Consider the following 22,033-nt stretch of genomic DNA (forward strand, 5'->3'; position numbering starts at 1 on the left):
ATATTTCATGAATGATATAATAATAGTATTGATATAACGTGATTAGGCATTAATATAAACTTTATAACTGTAGACATGAAATTATTTAATATGGGCTAATGATTTTAAATAGGATTGAAAAAAAGAGAGATAAAAATATTAATAGCTTTCAATGATTTAGGGAAAGAATGCTTTGAGATACAAAAGAATTGAATTTTGGTGCTTTATAATTTAAAAATGTGAAAAATTTGTTGTGAAATAGATAAAAAAAAAAGTCACATTATCATATTTATTGCAACATCAATAAAAAAATTTCATATTAGTATAAATAATAAAAAAATTAATATCGTTAATAATTGAATTGATATTGTCAATTTTAAACAATGTAGAGCTCAATTTTTACAAATTATTGTAGAAGAACAAAATCTACCACTTTGATAGAGTATAATAACTAATTTCATAATTTAACCTTTCTTGTTTTGGTCGATTCGATTGATAAGGTGATATTTTGATATTCAAATTTATTATTTTTAAAATATTATTAATGATTTTTATAAACATTAATATTGGATACGATAATAGTATATTTTGTTTTAGTTTAAAAATAACATATTCTATATGGTGCCTTGATCTAGTTAGACAAAATTCCAAAATTATCTAAAATTATAGGAAGTAAAATGCACCTAATAGATAATGAATCTCAATTATGGCTTCTATGATTGGAGAAAATTGATTGAATGGTAATAATCACATCATACCTAAAACAAACAAGCAAACTCAAATTCTCTTCTAATCTAATATCAAATATAAGAAAATGTGACTAATTACAAAAAATAAACCCAATGCTTGTAATACCTAAATGAACAAAAAAAAAACCACAATTTATTTAAATATAAATTTTCAAACTATTGTTTAGTTGTAATTTGTAAAATACCAAAAAATAAAAACAAGTAGTGTTGTTTAATATAGAAGTTGTACTATCTGCGTTTTGATATGGCTGAAACGAAGTTGCATTTATTATTGGATCGGAAATATACCATATAGTACTCCTGGTGAAGTTGCATTAAATAAGTGTTGCCTGTTTGAATCTGTACCTGCAGTCTGAAATGTGAACAACTGAGTTCAATGCACTTTCACTATTTATCAGGTGATTTGTTTCTATTAGATGGAGGGAAAAAGAAAAAGAAAAGCAGTTTGTGTTTGCAAAAGTGAATTATAAAATTGTTATTTAACGTCAATATATATATATATATATAAATTTTATTTAAATTATATAATATAATAATTAAAATGATTAATTAAGTTTGAGAATTTTGACCTTAGGTTTTACTTTGAGAGGGAAATACAAATATGATATCAGTAACTTGATTCCTAACCAATTGTCTAACAGTTGGAACCCTTTGTATATATTTTTAGTTTGAAAAGAAGAAGCAGCAATTTGCAGAATTGCGACGACCCATGCTGCGGAGAAATTTGTTTATGTAATTGATCTAAAGCTTTTTGTCCACTCGGAAGCTTTTGATTGGAAAAGTTGTCTCTCGTGCCTCAGCGCGCCCAAAACTATGACCTTTGGCAAACTTTTTTACGTCCCCAATTGGCAAAGTAAACAAGAATATTAATGAAATACCCAGCAAGACGAAAAAGAAAAAAAGATTGAATATGTACAAAGAGAAAGAGAAAGAAGGGATCAAAGACAAAGTTAAACAGGGTTCATATAAAAAAAGCCGAAAAAAGAAAAGGAAAAGTAAATGGGAGGGAATAGAGACAGAAAACACACTAGAGTTACCTGAGATTCGGTCAAAGGAATAGTATAGGTAGGTAAAAAACAAATGTTTTCCCGGGGTTTTTTGGGTTTGGAGGAAACCAATGAAGTGCGAGACCCGAAAGCGAGAAAACCGGGAAACAATGAGCCCCGATCACCAGGGCTTCTGCTCAAGCTTTCTTTCCTTCCTTCCCTCACAGTGAAATCGAAGCAAATCCGGCAATTAAGGCAAGCGATTTTTGGCAGGAAATGCGTATAAAGATGAACCCCCATAACCCCAAGTTTTAATTATGTATTTTCGTGTCCCTGCAGGGAATAACCCTCGTCCATACTACTGCTTGTAGACCGGCAAAAATACTGCCTAAACTTGTAAATGGCTAGACTGTAATACCACTGATGCTTAAGTCTTCTCAGGCATTAAGTATTTTATCTTCATTTTTTTATACTATAAAATTGATGTATAGGAATGAGTAGCACTTCCCTTTTGACACTCGCAAGTATATGTTACCCTTGCTACTTGCACTTTGATCACATTGATGTGTAACATTTACATCATCCTCACATGGAGAATTGTATGAAAAGGAGAAAAATAAAACTTCTCCTCATAATATATATATATAGAGAGAGAGAGAGAGATGCGTTCTAGTTGAGTTGGTTTGAGTTGAATTGAAATTCTCAACTTCAAGTTTATCTTTTGGTACATACGAAAGAAATTCAAAAGCCAAGAAAATTTAAAGTTAATTTAAATCTTAATTTTCTCAAGGAAGGGCAACAATATAATCACTAAATCGAGCCTTTCAAATGTTTGAATATATTGTATCATTAATTTATAAGTTTTATATCACAATTTTACATTTTCAAGTAAAAAAAATACATATTAAAAATATATATTTTATTTATAAATTTAAAATATATATATTTTAATACAAGATCCATAATATTGACATTATGTGACAAATATTATGTTCATAATTAATCAAAAAATTTGATCCACCTCTTGAGTTGAATCATAAAAGTTGTACTCTTTCACTAATTTATTCATGCTTGATTTTAAAAATCACAACAGAAATATTTTCCTTGCACCCCATTCTACAATTCCTTTTTTTTTTTTAACCAAGTTATCTAACAAACTTGAATGTGGATTGCAACTACAATAATTGGTTTCCTTTGTAATTTCCTTCCTTTGTCAATCTGACAGGGTGTGGATAATTAATGTTGGGACTCTGAAACGATCTGAATCTCAATTGAAATTTTGGACTGATCATTCATTCGCAACAGTGAAACGAATATGCAGAGCAGATTGGAAGGGAAAGAAAGATGACTACATACTATTATTTTATTATACTTGTAGAGACACGTAGGGCAGAAGCATTTGCTGAAAACTTCGGTGGCCAGCAGGCCGTAGCAGCAGCAGCTACGCTACGCAAGCCAGCCGAAGTAGGTTCGTCTCCACGCCTTTTTTTTTCTCTTGTTTGGTTTTGGCCATGGGCCCCAGCTGATTTTGCATGGGACGTGGCCTCCTGTTGCACTTCTTTGATAGGGACACTTGGTTGTTTATGGATATCCTCTCTTTCTCTTCCTTTGATAATTTCTTCTACTTTTATTTACTCCTTTTAATCCAAATTTAAGTATATATCACAAAACATGAAAATTTTAATCCATTATTTGCATAGAAGAACAAGTTTAACCTAACCAATAAATTTTATGTAAAAATTTTATTTTTTTCATCTAAATAATTAATTAAAAGATATAGTTTGTGTAAATTAAACATCCAATTGAACATAAAATAATTAAACAATAAAATAAAAGATCTTGTTGACATGATAAGTAATTTTTTCTTTCTTTTTTTTTGGTTGACATGATAAGTAAAGTTACACATAATGGTTCAAAATGATCACAAACGTAATACCAAATAAACTAAGATTTACACTCAAATATCCCAATTACCGTAAGCTTACTTTCAATTGTAAAGGTTACCCGACTTTATAATTGTAACCATAATTGCAATATTAAATTAGGTGTGACTTACTTCCCCTATTGCAACCGATGTTGTAAATCTCTAGACTTTGAAATGGGTATATTCTTTTCTTTTAACCTGGCAATAACTTGACAAAAAAGATAAACCAAGACCATATTGAATATGATGAGAGAGTACCAGAAAGCATATGTAGGTGAAAAGATGAATTATTTTCAATAGGGAGACAACAGGAAAAGAGAAGTATGATTGAGTCACATCACATCCTTTTATCATGATCAGAATTTTATTATTTAAAAAAAAAACAATTAGTTTCATCGTCGGATTGATCTAATCATCAAACCATCCAATTGTTTTCGAATGGCTTTAGGCTTTGGGATCAAAATCTTATCTTTGGATTGCACCAAGTTGCATCTTTTGCTGACTTTTGCTCATGCATCCTTTAACGGCATGTGACATCAGACGTGGTAATGGCTAAACCCATACAAATGGAATGTATAAATACATATTTTAATATCAATTTTAATTATTTCTCTCCCTCGTATAAAAACATAGATTTTTATCTAAATAAACGTTAAAAAAATCCTCCTGTATATCGTCCACTTCAGCCATCAATTATTAGACACGTGGCATATACGTGGCAATCAATGATGCCTTTTTTTGGATAGTAACATGCTTCCATGATCTCCATCTTGGCATGACTCGATATGATTATTATCATCTTCTCCACACGTGCATGTGCATTTATATTGCTATAATAATAGTTACACAAGTTACAAGTTATGTATATTCCCATTATTAATCATAAATCATGTCTATGATTATTTACAACTGTTATCTAAAAATAATTAAATAATTATTATATATGCTATATCACAACACTCTTCAAACTATTTTCATGTATACATATAAAATGATTAGAGGTATATTCCAGTATCCAGTGTAACTTGTTTACACTCATTATTAGTAATTGGGATAAAACAATTTTAAAAGAAATGGATGAAATACGAGTGAATAAAAGAGGAATCAAACCTAATGTAATGTAATGAATCACTAAAAATGAAAAATAATATATATATATATTTATTCATATTTAGGTCTTAAATATTGATCTAGATGAATTCATAACATAAGTCATATAAAATTGAACACTAAAATAAAAATATCTCTTGATTGATACACTATTAAATATAATATGTAAATTTCTTTCAATACACATAATATTTTGAGCTACATAATTTCTATCCAAAATTTATTGATATACTTAAATTTTTAATCATTCAAGCGTCTTTAAAAATAATAAGATAAATTAATCAATGCATTTAAATTATAAATACATAAAAAAATGCATAGATGACATAGAGTTATGCGTATAGTATGAGTATCACAGCCATCTAATTTAAATTAGCCATGCATAATGCATGTGATTATCATTTGTGATGGTACGAGCTATTATATGTAAGATGGTCCTACAATATCATATGTAGTAGTACTTAGAAAAACTCAAATGATGATGATGAAGGGCTTAGATTCCATGGAAGGGATCCTAATCATCGTTCTTATCTTGGCTTCTTCTTTGGGAGGGTTTTTTTTTCCTATATTTTTTTCCCATGTTTCTAACCATGATATCGATACTAACTAAATCTTTATTCTATAAGGTCCAAAGACTGGTGTAATCACTACTTTTGACCTTTGACTGAAAAGCACGTGCGCAGCATCTTTTAATTCAAATATTTTTGTCGATGATTTCGGCGTCGCACGTGCATTCTCTGTGCCGACAATATTATCATAATCATGTCTTCAATGTTTTAACCTTGCTTTTTTTTTGTAAAATCCTATTAATAAATGTTCAAAATTTTTAATGGTAAGAAGAAGACAATCGAGCTGTAACTAAGCTGTAACGGTGGATCTACTTGAATTCACATTCCTTTTTTTTTTTCACTTTCCTTGTTAAGTATCCAAAGCAAGTTGGAACCATTTCACACAGCACATACGTTGATCTCAAGTTTTCATTGAATTTTAAATAAAAGTTTTTTTTACCATTGACCCTGCCTGTTGCATTGTATCAGGAATGTGTACCCTGTACATCAAACAGTTTGCATCTTAAGTTTGATTTTAATATTGATTATTATGCTGGGGTTAGACTTAGCTTTGTTGAATAGTTACACTAGTTTGATTTCAGATTTGAACGTTGAAACTTATAATACTTCTTTTAGGAGAATTGCATTAAATTTAAAACCAAATTTAGACTAAATTTAAATGTATCTAAATATTTAGTTTAATGGTTGATGCATAATTTATTTACAAACTCTTTTTTTTTTTAATTTCCAAAAGAATAAATAAAAATCTAGACTCCAACTTGAAATCCTCTCCAACTATTTGTTCTCTTTCCTCTTTTTCTTTCCAGAAATCCTCTCTTAACTATGGAAGACGGGAAAAAAAGAATGTAGCCATTTCCTGAACAGGGCCAGTTCATCTTAGAAACCTAACAAGGCTGAAATTGAATTGGTCGCTCAATATTAGCTTTAATTGCAATGCATCTTTCCAAAAGGTTGGCCCAGCTCTAAAATACTCATTCAAACGAGTTCGTTGGGCTTGCGTGAGAGTTCCCAAATTTAGGAACTATTGCAAAATGGTATGTGACTGTGGAGGTGCGGGGAATCGAACCCCGTGCCTCTCGCATGCGAAGCGAGCGCTCTACCATATGAGCTACACCCCCACGGGTTACTGAGGTTTTTTGTTATACTTATTAAATATGGTTGGATTGTATGTAAGATGTTTCTTCCTCCAAAAGTGTAAGGGATTTTCTGTTTGTGCGTGGGGTGCTTGCCGCCACCGTTGAAAATTTTAATTTTTTATTTGTATTTTTTTCAAAAATCAGTGGCCCTCATTTTTTTTTCAATATTGTCAAAATGAAACAAATGTTATAGGCTTATACTAATCAATCATTTATGAGAATATATCAATATTTTAAAGACAAATCCACTAATACCTAATAAGCACTAATTAAGTGGCTCATAAAAGTGTGACCTATAAATCTAAAAGGTCAAGACAATGATGACATAACCTAAGATAAGACAAACTATGTAATAAAAACTACCAAAAGTAAATTACATTTAATTGATAAAAGTTAAAAAAAAAAAACCGTTCAATTGCAACAAGTGAGAAGTCATTTTTAATTATGATCATCATAAAAAACAAGCTTAAGAATAAAATGGAATATGGTTTTCTTATTGATTGCATGGTTATTTATATTAAAAGAAAGACTATCAAAAAGTTTAATATAGACTCAATTATTGATGAATTTTTTGACATGAAAGAACATGGTGTTTAATTTTAATAAATTACAAAAAGTATGTTATATATATACTTTTTAACGTAAACTTTTTATATAAATGAATATGTTAATTTTTTTTAAAATTTTTACTCTCCAATAGTTTAATCTTAAATCTGTCCTTGTTTGTGCACATAGATGTCTATGGTTTTTATTATAATTTAATGAAAATTTTTATGATAAAAAGATTGATATAACTAAAGGAAAGCATGAAAACTACTCCAAAGAAACATAAAAGCAACCAAACAAAACAAAAATTAAAATACTAGTAGGAACAGAACAAACCCAGGATAAAGTATTTCATCGTCATCAATGAGCTAAATGCATTCATAAGTCATAACTTAGACCCTAAATTCTAACAGAGTCCTAATGGAAATTGCTTCCTTGGATATCATCTGCCATCGGTCGAAATATGGCAGCGTAATTAGGAAAATCGAGGCTTTGCCTTGTTCCCTGTTGTTCCATTCTTTTCAAATGAAACAAAGAAGACCTGACCAAGCAAGCCTAAAAAATATTCAAAAGTCAAAGATTGAAGGCAGAATGGGATGGAGAAAGGGTCAAGACAAAAAAATAGATCAAGCTCTGCATATTTGCATGCAAATGGCATTCTGTGGAGAAGAAATCCTCATTCAAAGCTTTGACAAGTAAGGAAAACCTATTTTCCATTTTGCATATGTATCTGGACATTATTCATAGGACATCAATTGCAACTGTAAACGATGCGTGAAAGGAAATTTAAAAACAGACTACGAAGTCAAGAAAGAAGAGGTAAAGTTCTACTGATAAAAAAATGTACAGGAGATATATCAAGATAGAGATCCTTTAATAAAAATTCTAAGGGAAAACAGAGGAAGATACAATATTTGATCAGATATTCTCCTCTAGAATCAGCTCAACCAAAATCAAACCTGTCCGAACCCTCTTGGACAAATCAATTATGCCTTTGAAGACAATTGTTAATTAGTTGGATTGCAAAATGAGGTATATCAATTTCTCACCCCTTTATAGTTCTCTTACCAACATACGTCTCAAACGTTTTTGGGTCTTGAACAAAGAAATGCCATTAACTTATAGTTATTGACCTCATACAGTGAATAATCCGGCTCTTTGTGATACACTGGGACATCTTAAAAAAATTGGTTAGCATATTTACATATTAATAACTTAATGATATTCTCTTACTCTTCATGTTAACTTAATGACAATTAATTAACCATTAGTCATAAAGATTTATTTAATTCAAAATAAACATATATCGATTTGATTGAATATAATAAAAAAATTAAGGGTTTATTTATATTTTTTAAAATAATTTAAAAAATTTAAAGTATTATGTTTTTCTTTTTATTGTTTTGAAGATATAGTATATGCTCTCATTCTTTCTTAGTCTATTTTAAGGCATGATAGTTAACGTCATTTTTTAGTTAAATAAGATGAATAGAAAGATACCGTTGAAAATAATAATTTAAGCTGTCTCTAATTCTTCAGTTGAGCACTTAATCTATCCTTAATTACTTATTATCATTATTTGTTTATGTTTTAAACAGAATAATAAATTTATTACATGTTATTAGTTCAAAAAGTAAGCAAAATATGTTAATTGCAATGTCTTAATCAAAATTTAGCAATGCTTGTCATTCATGACAGCAACCTGCTTCCAAAGTGTCAACCCAATTGACTGTTAATTGAAGATTGCACATGGTCGTTCACCAAAATCATCGCCCTGGCTGAAAATTAATCTGTCGGTTAGCCGAGGAGGAGGAAAGGATAACCTGGAATCAATTCTTTCATAAATCCTGCCTCTTTTCACAATTATGATTATTATTATGGACAATAATCTTTAACTATTTCCTTTAATGTTGTATCTAATTAAGTTAGATCAAACACTACACCATGGGAAATTTCAAAGTTCAAAAATCATATAATTGAAACAAAGAACAAAACAATCAAGAGGACCCAATGGGTAATTTTGCTTACAAATCCACAAAAGAAAGTCCAAACTCTTCGTCTTTGTCTTGAGAGACACCCAAGGCATAAGAGTCCCCGCCCGGTTCCTTTTCTTTTTTGACAACTTCCAAGTGATCCCAACAAACCTTTGACAAAAATGAAATTCAACTTTCCTCGTCTTTAATTTCCTTACCATGGATTTTTCACATTAACCCAGTTTATCAAGGTTTAGATATATGCTTACCTTAACAACCGATTTTAATTGCCTTGATTAAGTAATCAGGATCATTGGTTTTCCAAGCCCTGTTTCTTTGAGACCTGAGTCGTAAGAGCTTACCAATGGAAACTCAGACGGAGAAGGTCTATGTTGCAGTTGGAAACGATATACAAGATGGATTTAAGACCTTGGCTTGGACACTAAGAAGGTGGAATTCTCAAGCAATCTCCATAGTCCTCCTCCATGTTGCTTACAACATTTCCAAGGACTTTGTTTACACACCATGTAAGTTCAAACATTTTGGATTTCAATTCTCTTCCGTCATCTGATCAGAACTCATACACGTTTATATACATTTCATCTTCTGCATCAGTTGGAAAGCTTCCGGTAAGCGCGGTGAGTGAAGAGAAGCTGGAAGTCTTGAGGAAGTATGAGCAAGAGAAGACAGACAAGTTACTGTCCAAGTATATAGCTTTCTGTGGCAAGGTTTTGTTTATTTGCTTATTTGCTGTGGTGGTTGCTGAGATTAGTTTCACCCTGTTGCCATCAGTCTGACTATAATTAAATTTCATTTTGGTATAGGATTAGTTCTGCGCTAATGGTTTTTCCTACGTTTTTTCCATAGGTAAAAACTGAGATATTGAAAGTTGAGAAATATGATGAACCTATCCACAAGCTCATAGTAGATTTGATGTCAGGACTCAGAATTGGGAAGCTTGTCATGGGAATGACATTCATGAAATCCTCATCATGGTATGGGAAATTTCTAAAATTTGATTCAGGGAATGGATCTTTTTTTTTGCTTTTTGATGATTCACTCTAATTTCTTCCTCCATAGGAGATCAAGGAGTGCAATAAGTGGGTCATTCTATGTTCATCAGTACAAACCCCTTTTTTGCGAGCTTTACATTATCTGTGGGGGGAAATTGGTGGTCCTCAAGGGAAATATCGATGAAGGGTTCATGGAGGATGATCAAGGAATCATGGTTGCAAAAATAGGAGAAAAGCCAAGTCTTAGAAATTTGTTAGGAAAAATCTTCAGTGAAAATTCCTCTAGCAGACGGCAAAAATGTTCCTGTCCTCCGCCATCAAATCAGGATTCACCAAAGAACCAGTGGGAAGATAATGTGAAAGAGCTTGACAACTATTTCCAGCATTTATTGTCTTTAAATTTGGATGAGGAGAATGATCATCTGTTGCAAACTAATCCAGTGGAGCCAGACTCACAAGAAAACACAAATTCCAACATGGTGAGATCATTGTCACCTCACTGATATTTCTTCCAAAAATATATGTGGTCATAATAATGTTGCAGCAGTTGGGAAAAGTTTTGTTTATGCCTAACTGATCCTGTTTTGCCAACAATATGCTCATATCTTTTGACTCTAGTGGCATATGATAGTGATAGGATGTGATGATTCATCATTTTTGGTCTCTTAGGGATGTGGAGTACCAAAACCACTTTCAAGACTAGTCCTCCATCTTGTCTGGATTTGAATGTCCTGATATTACCTTCTACAATTATTGAGTTTTTGCCGGGTAAAAAAATTATTGAGTTTTCCATCATTCCATGCCATTCTCATTGCATCCAAGACAGTAGTTTTCTAACAATTATGTTAATATCTAATTATGCAAAGCTTTGTCCCAATGATTAGAATGCTGAAGAAAAAATGGAAACTCTGCAAAGTAAAATAGATGAAGCTCATGAGACTATTCAGTTGAAGAGGAAAGAAGCTAAGGCTAATGCTGAAAGACATGCAAAAGCTGAATGGGCTATAATCTTATGCAATACCCGGGTATTTTAAGCTCTTGAACCTTGTTTAATTAATTTCCTTTTCCTTTTTGTTGGGTGCCTTGAATTAATTCATTCATGTTGTTTTAGGCTGAGGAACTTGAAACTCAGATAAAAGAAGAGGTCACCAAGCGGTTGGAAATAAGAAGAATTTTGGACATTGAAAAAGAACAACTTCATGAAGTTATCAGAGATGTGGAAGAGAGCAAAAACAGGCTAAATTCACTCATGGAACTCCAAGCTGAGCTATCAAGCAAACTCCAGATATCAAGTATGGCAAGGGCACATGCCGAGGCTCAGCTAGAAAAGGCTGTAGTTACAAGAGCAGAGATGGTAAGGGAAATTGAGGAGTTGAGGCGACAAAGAGATGTTCTTCAACGTAGAATTGAGTTCTGTAGAGAAAAAGATGCACTCGGGATGGTTGCAAGGTTGACTGAATTAAGCTGCAGCTACAGAGAGTACACAGCTGAGGACATCAGGTTGGCGACTGATGGTTTTTCGGAGCGTTTGAGGTTGAAATCAGGAGGGGATTGGTTGAATGTATATCGAGGACGAATCAATCATTCAACAGTTGCAATCAAGACACTCGTTTCTGCTAATAGATTGTCTCAACAAGATTTTCAAGCTAAGGTAAGACTTACTTCTGGCTTTATTAATATTAGCCACTTAGTCCAATTTAAGTTTGGTTTTGACACTGCGTTTAGTTCAATGAAATATGAATTGTGTCTTGTTTGTAGGTGAGGCTTCTTAACGACATCCGACATCCGCATTTGGTCGCCATGATGGGTTTCTGCTCCGAGCTACAATGCATAATCTATGAATACATGCATAATGGTAGCTTGAGAGACATTTTATTTGCCTCCCAAAGAAACTGTAGGAAAACGAACAGAAACAGGGTCCTTGGGTGGCATGACCGGATCCGTATAGCCCACGAGGTTTGCTCTGGCTTGGCCTTCCTGCACTTGGCTGAGCCCAGGCCTATTGTTCATGGTCAACTCACCCCGTCCAACATCCTCCTGGACCGTAATCTTGTTGCAAAGATTAGTGGTTATGGCATGACTCAGCACCATGATCAGTATGATCTGAGATCAGATATTCGGGCTCTCGGGGTTTTATTGATGCACATGTTAACTGGGAGAAATTGGGCCGGGCTGATTGAAGATGACATGATGATCCAGGGGGCGGCCCTTGCTCGCGTTTTGGATGAGAAGGCAGGGAAATGGCCCTTGGATTTGGCAGTGGAGCTTGCAGGGATATCCATGAAATGCTTATCTGTTAGCCGTGGGCTCAACACAGATTTGCAGATTGCAACTGTGATGAAAGAGTTAGACGAGCTGAAAAAGAAAGCTGATGAGCTGGTGGCTAGAGGAGGACTTGAAGTGGTGAGCAAGGAAAATGTAGGCATAGAAGATTCAAGTGATGTACCAGGTGTTTTCCTCTGCCCCATATTCCAGGTTGGTCTCAATGTCAACATCTCGAAAAATTTCTATTCATTACCATGATGTTTAGTGATGTTTTGATATATTTGAGCTATGGTGGGTGAGTGCAGGAAGTGATGAAAAATCCACATGTGGCAGCTGATGGTTTTTCATACGAATTGGAAGCCATAGACGAATGGTTCAAGTTGGGGCATGATACATCTCCCATGACAAATTTGAGTCTTAAGCACAAATTCCTGACCCCAAATCACACCCTCCGTTGCCTCATACAAGAATGGCAGAATAAGGGATCAAATTTGCCTTGTTGATATAAAAACATTATTGTCTTTACTTTGCAGATTTGAAGATTTACATTCGGGTTTCCTCATTCGTTGTTGCTTTTGCCTATGACCAAGTAACAGTGCTAGCCAAAGCGTACATGTCATTGCAAGAAATGTTGTATATGCATGAGAGAGAGAGAGAGAGAGAGAGAGAGAGAGTCTNTACATGTCATTGCAAGAAATGTTGTATATGCATGAGAGAGAGAGAGAGAGAGAGAGAGAGAGAGCTGTTTGATATGTTTCTTGTATTGCAGCTCTTTGAAACATACACTTGAGATTTTTCGCTATCTTTGGTACCATTTCATGTCCTTGCTCTATATGAAAGGAAAAAGAAAAGGAATAGGTGGCTTATCATCAAATACACTACCTTCCCAACTTCAAATAAAAAATACATAAAGGAAAATATTTCATTAAAAGAATGTAAAGTATTTTTCAACTTGAACAATCAGTTACAAAGATGCTATTACTAATTCTATCCTAAGAATTTCGTGTTGCAAAAGAATTACTAATGTGTAATTGTAACTCTATCATTGACCCAAACCATCTCCAAGCTCTGTTATGCGCAACATTGAGGACGTGGCCTTTCAACAAGGAAACTTCAAGCCTTAACTTTTCTTGTCCTGAAAGAATCTTCAAGCTGAAGCACAAGCTATCTTCTGCTAAATATTATGCACGTAAACATCTTGAACTACAGGGTGAGGCAAATTTTCCAGGCAGGGAGTAATCTGCCTGCGAAGATGGATCCATTGACACATCTTCAGCACGAGACCAGATATACACCCCTCGTTCTTGCTGGCTGCCTGGCACAGTGTTGTCAAGAACAAATGCTACCAAGAGCGTAACCACCATGCTCATGGACATGAGTGCATTTATTGTAAAATCAAGCTGACACGCATTAATAAAACATAATGTTAGTCAACTCTTTCATACAATAAGGAAAAGGAAAAAGAACGAAATAGATCACAAAATCATATATTACAGGATAAGTGTGTATGCATCTACATTGCAGTAGCTTAGACACTAGAGCGGTGGCATCCCACGTGATTCAAAAACATATGTACATCTTGAACTTACTTGTTTATTACCAGTGCGGACTGGTCCATCTGATGCAGCTGCATATGGAACAAAATAACTCGGCAGTATCAAGCTCGACTCAGGTTGGTACTGTTGGAAATAGGCAGGAATGGATAAACCAAGAAACAAGGACACCCCAACTATGGTTATATTCCTAAAACTTGTGGTTTGAGTATATTGCAACGTTGAGAGGCCTAAAGCCACAACAAGGGCCCACATAAAGCACAAGATGGAAGCAGCCAGAGACAAAGGTATTGAAGCAAGAATTGCTCCCACTTTTGCTGTCAACCATAAGTCAAGAAATCAACATAATATCTACTTCATTGTATGAACAACAAATAAGATAAATTACCTAGCAAAACATATTGAATGCATATCTAACCAATGGATACTGCATCCAAGACTTCAAAGAGGTATCAACCTGTAATATTGGTTTGGAGGAAATCTAATTGATTTAATCTAGCCAATGCTTCTTTTTTTCTGGAATGCATCATTTAGATTAGATATACAGCTAGTAGTACAGATTTATTTCACCAAAACCATATTCATATGCATTGAATAGCATTCTATCATCTATCGGCCATGCACAAAGAAGCTTTTTCCAACGAAGGATGAATTCTGACTTTACCTACAAAAGAGAAAAGGATCAAAAAAAGTGCTCCAAACACCACAGCTCTTCGGCTTGCCATCTTTGTTATGTTGATCGTATGTGTATTTTCTGTCAAAGTTGTTGAGCCAGTACCAGAACCCCAAAGTCCAGCCAGCATGCTACAGAAACCTTCCAATGCAATGCCTCTGCTGACTACTGCTGGAGTTGGAGGCTTTGAGCTGACCAGCAAAGATGCAGAGTGATACGTTCCAACCTGCTTAGACATTGTATCATGAGCAGCGGTGTCAGGGCTATTACATAAACTTTTTTCTTAATCAGTGGCATCCAAACAAGTTTGACATCAAATCAGATTGGCTGTGCAATTTTCTTGATCTCATTTCTTTTTCTACACCTAGCTATTAGCATTTCATAAACAGAATTATACAAGAAAGATGTGGAGGGTAAAGTTTTCCAAAATAAATTACTTCCATTATGCAGTTCATTTGATACTGATATTTTGGTGCATCTGTATCATAAACTACTAACCGAATCCACTGATGCAACTAGTGACACAATGATCATGATCAGAGACGTCCTAAAATGGAAGATAGGGACACCCCACTGTAAAGGGTAGGGAATTCTGACCCATGCGGCATTTCTCCATGCATTTGAAACATCAGTTCTGCAATGCTTCATGGTATATGCATGTTTTTTACATTCATCAACTAAAATGTTTGAACTGGGAATGTCAGGGCTGCAGCCTTTGTAATCATAAGCTCCTCCAGTTGTCAGAAAGAATGCATATATCCATGTAATCATAACACTGAGGGGAACCTGTGGTGATAAAAAAATGAAATCATGATCAATTATCAATACCCTTACCAAAAACAAAGAACCTCCTGATTACCCTCAGACTGAAAGTCAGAATTCAAGGGAAACGAGGTAAAATTTTGGAATACTTATTATTTTAATTCTACTTCTACTGTGATAGGGGTAAGAGGGGTCTTTCTTCAGGAAGCATTGCTTATCAGCTTTTCACCGGTGAAACATTCAGCTTCAGGTCATAGCTTATGGAAGAAAAATAAATGAATCATAGAATAAGGTCTAGTGCAAGAAGAAGAAAGATCATTCACATGGTACTTTCAATTGTTTTTCTCCAAGGACAATGGGACCTTAATCATTCTTATGAGGAACATTTGAACTCAAGCATCTAGGACAAATACTATTCATATCCTGTTTCCTCCAAAGATGGTTCTGTTAGATATAATGTAATATCAGGTGCACTATTTAAGAGGTGGTATGAGAAGAAAACTTCAAGAATAGTTAAAGCTGATGTCATGATGGAATGGTGCTGATATACCATAGATAGATGCAATATATTCATAAAGTGCAATGCCTGATAGTAAAATAAAAATCAGTTTTTTAAGGAAATGAATTTAGATAGACTTGTGAGGCATTTAAAGAAGAAAGAAAAAACAAACGATTCCTTTGACCACACAGAATAACTAGAACAAAACACCATCACTGATAACAAGAGGTAATACAACTTTCAAAAAAAAAAAAAAACAAGAGGTAATACACAAATTGATATTTAAGGATATAAAAACACAAGCAGTGATAACAGAAGCAACAATTAATCTTGGTGTCGCCCAAAGTTAAGGAATTCATCTTTAAGGAAGTAAAATTGTTAAGGTGCATAATAAATGGTTAAATATTAACTCATTACCCCCAAAGGAAGAACTGAAGGAGGGGTAGTTTGTGGGTAACACTAGACATTGAGAAAAAATTCTTTTGAAATAAAGTTTAGAAAGAATAAACAAGTTGAAAGGTGAGAGTACATACTGCATATATTCGGAAGAACCGATGCCCAAAAATGGATATTCCTCGAAGATACTGGAAAAAAGCACACAAAAGTGAGCAAGTGTTTGAACACATACATCCTTAAAAAGAATACTAAAGATATTATCAAATATATTGTTATACTCTTAACTACTCAATATTCAACTTGTTTTGCTCAGGAAATCACTCACCAGGGTACATATAAGAACTAACAATATCAAGGGAACACTGACTTCCACACAGCTACCAGCTCGTGGAAAACCATAACTAAAGAATGCTAAACCCACAGCAGCAACAGTTGGTGCAACCACAACTGGGTTAATCAATCTGCAAAATGAGAATACATAAAAAAGAAACAGTTAAGTCCATAGATGATTCCAATTTATATCATTTTACTAAATGGTGTGCAGACTTTTGGCATGGTAATTGTAATTATCATTCATTTTTAAGAACCAAGATCTCTCCCTGGCCATATAAGATTGTAGAGAACATCGGAAGAGAAGAGCTTATCAAGCATTAAATTCCTTTTAATTTACCACAGCATTGTACAGTGAGAATGAATGATAACAATTCCAGATAAATGGTATGATAAGCAGGACATAGAAGTAGTATAACTAATACCTGTTTTTGCTGAAGAAATAATATCTAAGAACAAGCAATCTGATAGAATTACCTCAGTAAAAGAGACATCAAACCACTGAATCCCAAGATACTTTGGAATACTGAACCAATAATAATAGCTCCTTGGAGCTCTCTCATTATGTGCCTGAATTTCTACAGTAAAACAAACATGCATTATGGAAACTGGAGTCAGATTGTATTGCAAGAAATACATAGTTTAATGTTTGCAAGCCATGAAATAAAAATGCCCTTAATTCTCCTGACAAATAGGGGCAAAAATTGGATGAAAACAAAGAGTCATTACATTCATATATTTGACCGGAATTTAGAGCATCAAAGCCATTTATGATGAGGTTAAATATATATATATATATATATATATATAACAGACAGCAGAAGGGTATTACACTTATTTTCTTTTACTTAACTTACATGTTCTGTGAGATTTCGATAATCCCGAGCATTGATGATAACTAGTGCTGGTGCCAGATATATGAATGAGCTTCCTTGAACTAATGGAAGCCGGGTACCAAAGTAGGAGTGCAGTATTGTAGTAATGCCAGAAACTAGCAGCATTGTAGAAATCACAGTGGCAGTATCTTTCTGCAGCGCATATGCAGAAATATCAATTCATTCATATTCAAATTGTGTTAGATGTTGCTTTTCAAAAAAAAAAAAGTTGTGCTAGATGTCAAGCAATCAATACTTCTATGGAAAAAGAAGCTTACATCTGTTCCACCCATAGCTGGTACCATTACCAATGGGATGAATATAAGTGAACCTGCCAATGATAAAAAGTGCTGCAGGCCGTAATATATAAGTGCTCCTGCAGTTAAAGTTAGTCAGATGAGAATCAGGAGTAGGTACTAATTTCTTTCTACTTATCCAAGACATATGAAAGGATTCAGTTGCAACTAAAAGAGTCAAGAACCCTGTAATTGTGGAAGTGATTCATGATTTTGGTTTTGCATTTTGTAGGCTCAGGAAAATCCATGATATTATCTCCTTCCAATTGTTTAAAGCATCAAATATCTCCGTGATATAAATATGAACCATGTTGGAAGGAAACTTCATATAAATATTTGTCAAAATTCAAAGCTCAAAATGCATATTGTAACTCCAACAGTACTTTCAGAAATAATAAGGGTTATCCAAGTCAGTACCTAAAGCCTAAAAAAATAGAACCTGACTATCCTCAGAAAGGAGAAGTTTCCTACAGAAAGCACAAAAATCATCCAACTTTGTTTCTATGAACTTCTCATTTGTGCAGGCCTGCTTGTAACTGCCGTTTCAAACTTTCACTACCCTTTTCTACGCTATTGATCAATACATCAACTCCAGCTTCTGGCTATTGGAAAAACTCAATAATATAATTACATAGTAACATCTTCATAGCTCAATAATGTAATGTAAATAACTGCCTCCTTCAACTCTAAACTGACGATCCTCGATGCAACCAGTACTAAGAAAACAGTAATCATCAACAATGAAGAAAAAAAATAAAGAATATTATGTATATATAAGGCGGAAACAAACTAACCAAAGCCAGGATTATCTCTCAACCCAACCTTCATCCCCGGATGATGACCACTCCACCCTCCATGACCCTGCTGTTCACCTCCTGGATACATCCCAACTTCCACATCCCTTTCACCCTTTCCCTCCCCATGCTTCTGTTCACTGATAACTGGTGTAACACCTGGCACTCCATTCCCATTCCCATTTTCCACCACATGCAAATTCCCATTCCCAATGCCCTTCGCATTTCCATTCAACCCAGCTTCCCTTTCGTCAACTTTGTCGCCCAAAGCATTCCCATTCTCATCTGGAACTGCCCTCCTTCCCTGCCCGGAACCAGAACCGGATCGAGACCCCGAGTCCGCTTCAATTTCAATCCCTCTATTGGGTTTAGTCCGGCCCAAAACCGGGTCAATCTCGATTTTTGGAGATGAGCCACCTGCTCTTTGATCACGGCCACCTCTTTCCGCATGAAACCCAGTGGAACTAGCAGTGCCGGTTTCTCCAGATAAGTGAGAGACAAAACCTGTTCTTTTAGCCCAAGATCTTAGCTCTCTTGGGTTATGATCTCTTTTAGGCACAAAGGGTTCGATCTTTGGTAACATTGAACCAAGCTTGTTACCTCTCCCTCTTGAAGGCTCTGCTTTTTCCAGTGAATTGCTTGACCTAGTTTCCATTTCAGCTTTTTCTCAAATGGGTACAAAATCGATTCCAGGAAAGAAAGAAAGACTGATATAAAAACACCTCAAAGAACTACTAAGAGTAATTCAACAACCAAAAAGAAGAAAAAAAAGGGGGGGAAATGTAGAAGCTAAGTAAAGGTAGATTGGTGAAGGCAAAGGTGAGAATTTGAGAAGAAATTATTTGGCCTTTTTTGTTTTGTTGTGTAAGTAATGGAAGGTGGGAAATGTCAGTGTGAGAGTGAGCTTTGAGAGGCATCTTTCTCTCTCTTTTATTTTTCTTTTTCTTCTTCTTTCATCTTCATTTCATTAGTCATTACCGCTCGCCTGTTGCCATCAGTTGTTATTTTCAGTATTTGTTCAGAAAATGACGAAGTTGCCACTATAACGGCAAAACCAACAGCCACTTGGATACGGTCGTCTCTTGTCGTTTTTTTTTTTTCTTTCTTTTTTTGATAGAAAAATTCGGGACAAGTAGATTTCCCTAACCTCAGTCCAAAGAGTATAATGAATAAATTTCTCACTCTACGAGAGATGGATTATCGATCCTTTTGAGTATAAAATCCAACAAAAGTATTAAAATGCAGATAATTCTAATATCCGAATACTCATAAAAAAATATAAGTAATATCTAAAAAAATTATAAATTTTTTAAATAATTTTTTATTTTTTAGATCAAGTTTTTATATTTTATTTTAAACCAAATAAATTTTTATAAATAAAAATTAATTAATTGTTATTAATTAAAATATTATTTATTATTTTATATTATATAATATATTAATATATTATAATATATGATAATATATTTTATGATATATCTTAAAACATTTTTCACCGTCTATATCAACATCATATAAGACAGATGGATATAAAATGACAATTGATTAATGATAATTATTTAACCGTTAATCACATAAACTTATTTAACTTGAAATAAAACTATTAGATATTGATTAAAAATAAGAATTTATTTAAATTTTTTTAATAGTTTAAGAAAATTTTTATATGAATTATATTTAAATTAAATAAATATTTTAAAATATAAATTATTTTGTTGACATTCTGGATGTGAAGTGGAGACTTTCTTAGATTTCAGGTTTTGTAAAAAGTGAGCTTTTTGATTAGCAAATGGGGTATGATGATAATAGGGTGGAAAAACAAGACTATGGGTCCCAAATTATATTTAATTAGATAAAAGACTCTTCTCCAAGTCAGGATCATTTTGTCATACTTGTATGGACATTTTAGCTCAATAAGGTGTTTAACTTTTAATTAACTAATATTATAACATGATTTTCCAAGGTGGGGCTTGGAACACAATTATTTAGCTTGAGACTTTTTTCAGAGGAAGAGATAAGATTAATGGTGAGAATAGGATGTTTTATTGCATGCTTTAAAGTTTGGGAATAGGTGGAAGATCAAGGGCAGGCGGCTTTCAATAATATTAAGGAGGTGGGTCACCATTAATAGGATTGAAAATCACACAATGGACTGGACTGGAGGTTAGCATGTTGAAACTCATGTGAGCTAAGCCATTGTTTTTGATTCTGACTACTAGCAATAGCACCATGCAAACTCCACAAACCCCAACTAAAAGAACAGAGGTAATGCAGAAAAATCAGTGTCAAATAATTTTACACTGATTTTTTTTTTATTAAATGACATTAAAAAGAAATGGGAAGTTTTATTCGTTGCATACATCAAAATGTTAAATTTTCCTTCCTTTGAAACCTTTCATGAACAGGAGCAGATTGAAAATGTAGGGATAAACCAAAAGATTGAGCTTCTATTTCAATGGATTGATCAATGCAGACATAGATAACGTTGAAAAGAAAACAAGATTATTTCTTTGGCTTCATGATTACGACACCACTACTGACTTTGTTTGCCTTCAACATGATGGCTGAAAGAATAGATGATGTGCTTGAGATCAAAGGCTTTGAAATAAGTAGCAGCAGTAACATTGTACAATGTATCGTACACTACTTAGGAAAAAGAAACCTTTTTAAAATAGCCAATGGGAAAGCTTTTTAACCAAAGATGATAAAACCGAACAAAGCAAACACGTGCATCCACCTCATTCCTTCTTTCCTCCCAACAAAGTCAGACGCATCCCCAAAACATATCTCTGCGTAAAAGTTTCCCATTGACATCTTGGTTTTCAACTTAACATTTCTCAGATATCTTGGCTGCCATGTTATCACTACTTTATAAGGCAACCGCTAGCAATCTTGGTTCAGTTCTCTATTCAGAGTAGAAAACCACCAAGGCATTGCAAATTACCTGGGGCCACGGCTCTCCAGTCATTTCTGTGATAATACAAAACACATATTGATGCAGAGTGAAATGAGAGATACCAGTATGTCAATTGCAGGTTAACAAAATGTCAATCTGAAACTGAAACCAGAAAATATTGGGTGAATTATTGGTTAGTGATCAAATTTTGCTAGCTCCACTATTATATCAGAAATCATTAGACCTTGACAACATTCACATTGGCTGAAAACTACAGAGAGAATCCTTAAAGCAATGGAAAGATTCAACCAATGAAACATCAACAGTGGCGTATTGCTTACGACTATGGTAGCTCTCACTCATAGACGTTGAATCATGACACTTAACCGGTAAATGCTCAAAGATTGACATCGCAAATAAGCATGCTTGGAGCACTTTCCTTTTCCATTGTGACATTATACAGTCCAATCATTTTCATTGCAATCAACACACACTAGAGGGAGTACTTCCAAGTTCCAAGTCCAACACAAGTCCTCACAGGTAAACATATATAATTTGCTCATCCTTGCTTAGGATCATTGCCTCTCATAGAATACCTGGATTTCTATTCTCTTCTTAGGATATGATTTGAACTGGCATTCTAGCACCACAATAAGCTAGCCATTTCTAAAAGTTTAATACCATCTGAGGTGGAAGACTCAAAGACTTG

At 33.9% G+C, this 22,033-nt stretch overlaps 2 protein-coding genes and 1 non-coding gene across 5 annotated transcripts; 1 reads left to right on the plus strand and 2 right to left on the minus strand.

Annotated features, from left to right (window-relative positions):
- TRNAA-CGC lies at window positions 6,363-6,435 on the minus strand. The gene has a single exon. It is a non-coding gene; the product is annotated as a tRNA-Ala (tRNA).
- On the plus strand, window positions 9,136-12,812 carry LOC18611453 (putative U-box domain-containing protein 50). Of its 2 annotated transcripts, XM_018127696.1 has the most exons (8): window positions 9,136-9,499; window positions 9,588-9,700; window positions 9,840-9,967; window positions 10,053-10,464; window positions 10,870-11,010; window positions 11,097-11,636; window positions 11,744-12,460; window positions 12,556-12,812. In XM_018127696.1, exons 1-8 carry the CDS (start codon window positions 9,337-9,339, stop codon window positions 12,751-12,753), a joined length of 2,412 nt encoding a protein of 803 aa, XP_017983185.1. In that variant the 5' UTR covers window positions 9,136-9,336; the 3' UTR covers window positions 12,754-12,812. The 2 variants fall into 2 exon arrangements, with proteins under 2 accessions (XP_017983185.1, XP_017983186.1); XM_018127697.1 differs by lacking the exon at window positions 9,136-9,499 and having other exon boundaries at window positions 9,599-9,678.
- Window positions 13,155-19,368, minus strand: LOC18611454 (nucleobase-ascorbate transporter 11). 2 transcript variants are annotated; one of them, XM_007047709.2, is made up of 10 exons: window positions 18,429-19,364; window positions 17,617-17,714; window positions 17,321-17,491; window positions 16,941-17,041; window positions 16,459-16,594; window positions 16,271-16,321; window positions 14,975-15,262; window positions 14,468-14,702; window positions 13,840-14,120; window positions 13,155-13,650 (listed from the first exon to the last, which is right to left on the minus strand). In XM_007047709.2, the coding sequence occupies exons 1-10, from the start codon at window positions 19,081-19,083 to the stop codon at window positions 13,432-13,434; spliced, it is 2,235 nt and encodes a 744-aa protein (XP_007047771.2). In that variant the 5' UTR covers window positions 19,084-19,364; the 3' UTR covers window positions 13,155-13,431. The 2 variants fall into 2 exon arrangements, 1 of the variants encoding a protein (XP_007047771.2); XR_001929507.1 differs by lacking the exon at window positions 13,155-13,650 and having other exon boundaries at window positions 14,029-14,120; window positions 14,222-14,702; window positions 18,429-19,368.

This window comes from Theobroma cacao, chromosome 1 (genome assembly GCF_000208745.1).
Source record: "Theobroma cacao cultivar B97-61/B2 chromosome 1, Criollo_cocoa_genome_V2, whole genome shotgun sequence".
Classification (NCBI taxonomy): Eukaryota; Viridiplantae; Streptophyta; class Magnoliopsida; order Malvales; family Malvaceae; genus Theobroma; species Theobroma cacao.